Below are 1,634 nucleotides of genomic sequence, written 5' to 3'. Positions count from 1 at the left end.
TATTTTCTTCTTTTTTTATTTTTCGTTCTCTCTCTCTATGTGAAACATTCGGCTACTTCTCTTGAGTTTTCTCTGCCCATTTTTGTTCACTCATCTTACAGCCTTTGTGGTTGTTTTCTCTATGCTTTCACCATTCCTGTGTGGTCTCCTAAGTGGGTGAATTGTAGCAACCGCAAGTGGAGAGACGATTGAGGAGGATTTGGGTTGTTTCCATTGTAGAGTCAATTGGTTGGAGAACTGAGCCCGGTAAAGCCTTGGTGGCCCTCCATCTTCCGCTCAACAATTTGTTTAACAAAGTAAGATACGAGATTTTATTTAATGAAACCACTATAGGTGATATGTTTTATTAAAACAAGATAAGAAAAACATGGTTTAAGGAGGGAGCACAAGCTAATCTCCAGTTAAAGGTGCACAGTATCAACTTAGGAAACTACGAGTTCAACAACTCAAAAAACAAGATTCGGCAGACTTTCTTGTTACTGCTTGATATCACTGTGTGGATAAAGCTTGATTGGGAGACCATTTACAGGAGCAGCTGGCCCATAATCAAAATTGATCTTTTCGTTTGGAATAAGCTTTTCCCACCTATATTTTCTTACCGAATGGTACATGAAAACTAGTAGCAGTTGGCGTGCATATTCATTACCAGGACACATTCTTGGACCTCCTCCAAAGGGAATAAAAGTAAATGGCTCAGGTCCGTTACCTTCGAATCTTGTAGGATCAAACTTTTCTGGACTCGGGAAGTATTTGGGATCCTTATGAGTTGAACTCACTGACCAATATACCTGCAAAAAACTATGTATGAAACATTAGCACATATATATTGAAACACTTAGCAAATAAAATTTATTTTTCTATAAAATAAATTTTAAATTTAATCTCTAGAAAATTAACTTTAACCCCAGTCAAATTTCTTGGCACTTTCTGCAAAATAAGTTTTTTGTGCCAAAAAGGTAACTTATCAAACATTCTTGAAGAAAAGGTAACTTAGAACTAATTTTAAGCTCCGCCAAACATGCTTATTTGCGTGCGCGTGTGTATGGCATGGGGGTGCTCTAACACACAAATTAAGGAAGAAACATGCCTTCCATCCCTTAGGAATGGTGAAGCCTGCATAAGTAATATCTTGTATGGCCTCTCTAAAAAATCCGTGAACAGGTGGTGCTAGCCTCAGTACTTCATTCACGACGTTGCGAGCATACTTCATTTTATTTATATCTTCCCGTGTCAACAGTTTTTCGGGTCCTTTAAATTTTGTGATCTCCTCCTCTTCTGTAGAGCAAGATATGTAAATTTAAAAAATTGAATGTTACATGCCAAAAATGCAATTAAAATAGAAGAACAAACTTTTTCAAGGCATTTACTTAAAATTTATTTTTATATATATGTATTTGATTTCTGTTACAGTGTAGGAGTGTGTAAGTGGTCCGGTTTGGCTGGTTTTTGACAGGTTTAAAATGGTTAGAGGAAAATCAAAACCTAAACCAACAATTTAAAACGGTTTGGAGTTTCTCAAAGCTAAATATAATGGGATCCGATTTGATTGTGTATATATTCATTTTGACACATTATCGGTGCTTAGGAGATCATTTCTATATATATATATATATATATATATATATATATATATA

General features: G+C 35.4%; 1 protein-coding gene across 1 annotated transcript; it reads right to left on the bottom strand.

Annotated features, from left to right (window-relative positions):
- Window positions 1–309: 309 nt before the first annotated feature.
- Window positions 310–1,305, bottom strand: LOC111385370 (beta-amyrin 28-oxidase-like). The gene is made up of 2 exons (XM_023009753.1): window positions 1,088–1,305; window positions 310–788 (listed from the first exon to the last, which is right to left on the bottom strand). The coding sequence occupies exons 1-2, from the start codon at window positions 1,208–1,210 to the stop codon at window positions 477–479; spliced, it is 435 nt and encodes a 144-aa protein (XP_022865521.1). The 5' UTR covers window positions 1,211–1,305; the 3' UTR covers window positions 310–476.
- Window positions 1,306–1,634: the final 329 nt, after the last annotated feature.

This window comes from Olea europaea, unplaced genomic scaffold (assembly GCF_002742605.1).
Source record: "Olea europaea var. sylvestris unplaced genomic scaffold, O_europaea_v1 scaffold3137, whole genome shotgun sequence".
NCBI lineage: Eukaryota > Viridiplantae > Streptophyta > Magnoliopsida > Lamiales > Oleaceae > Olea > Olea europaea.
Note: the sequence above shows the minus strand (reverse complement) of the source record. Positions and strands in the feature narration are given on the sequence as shown.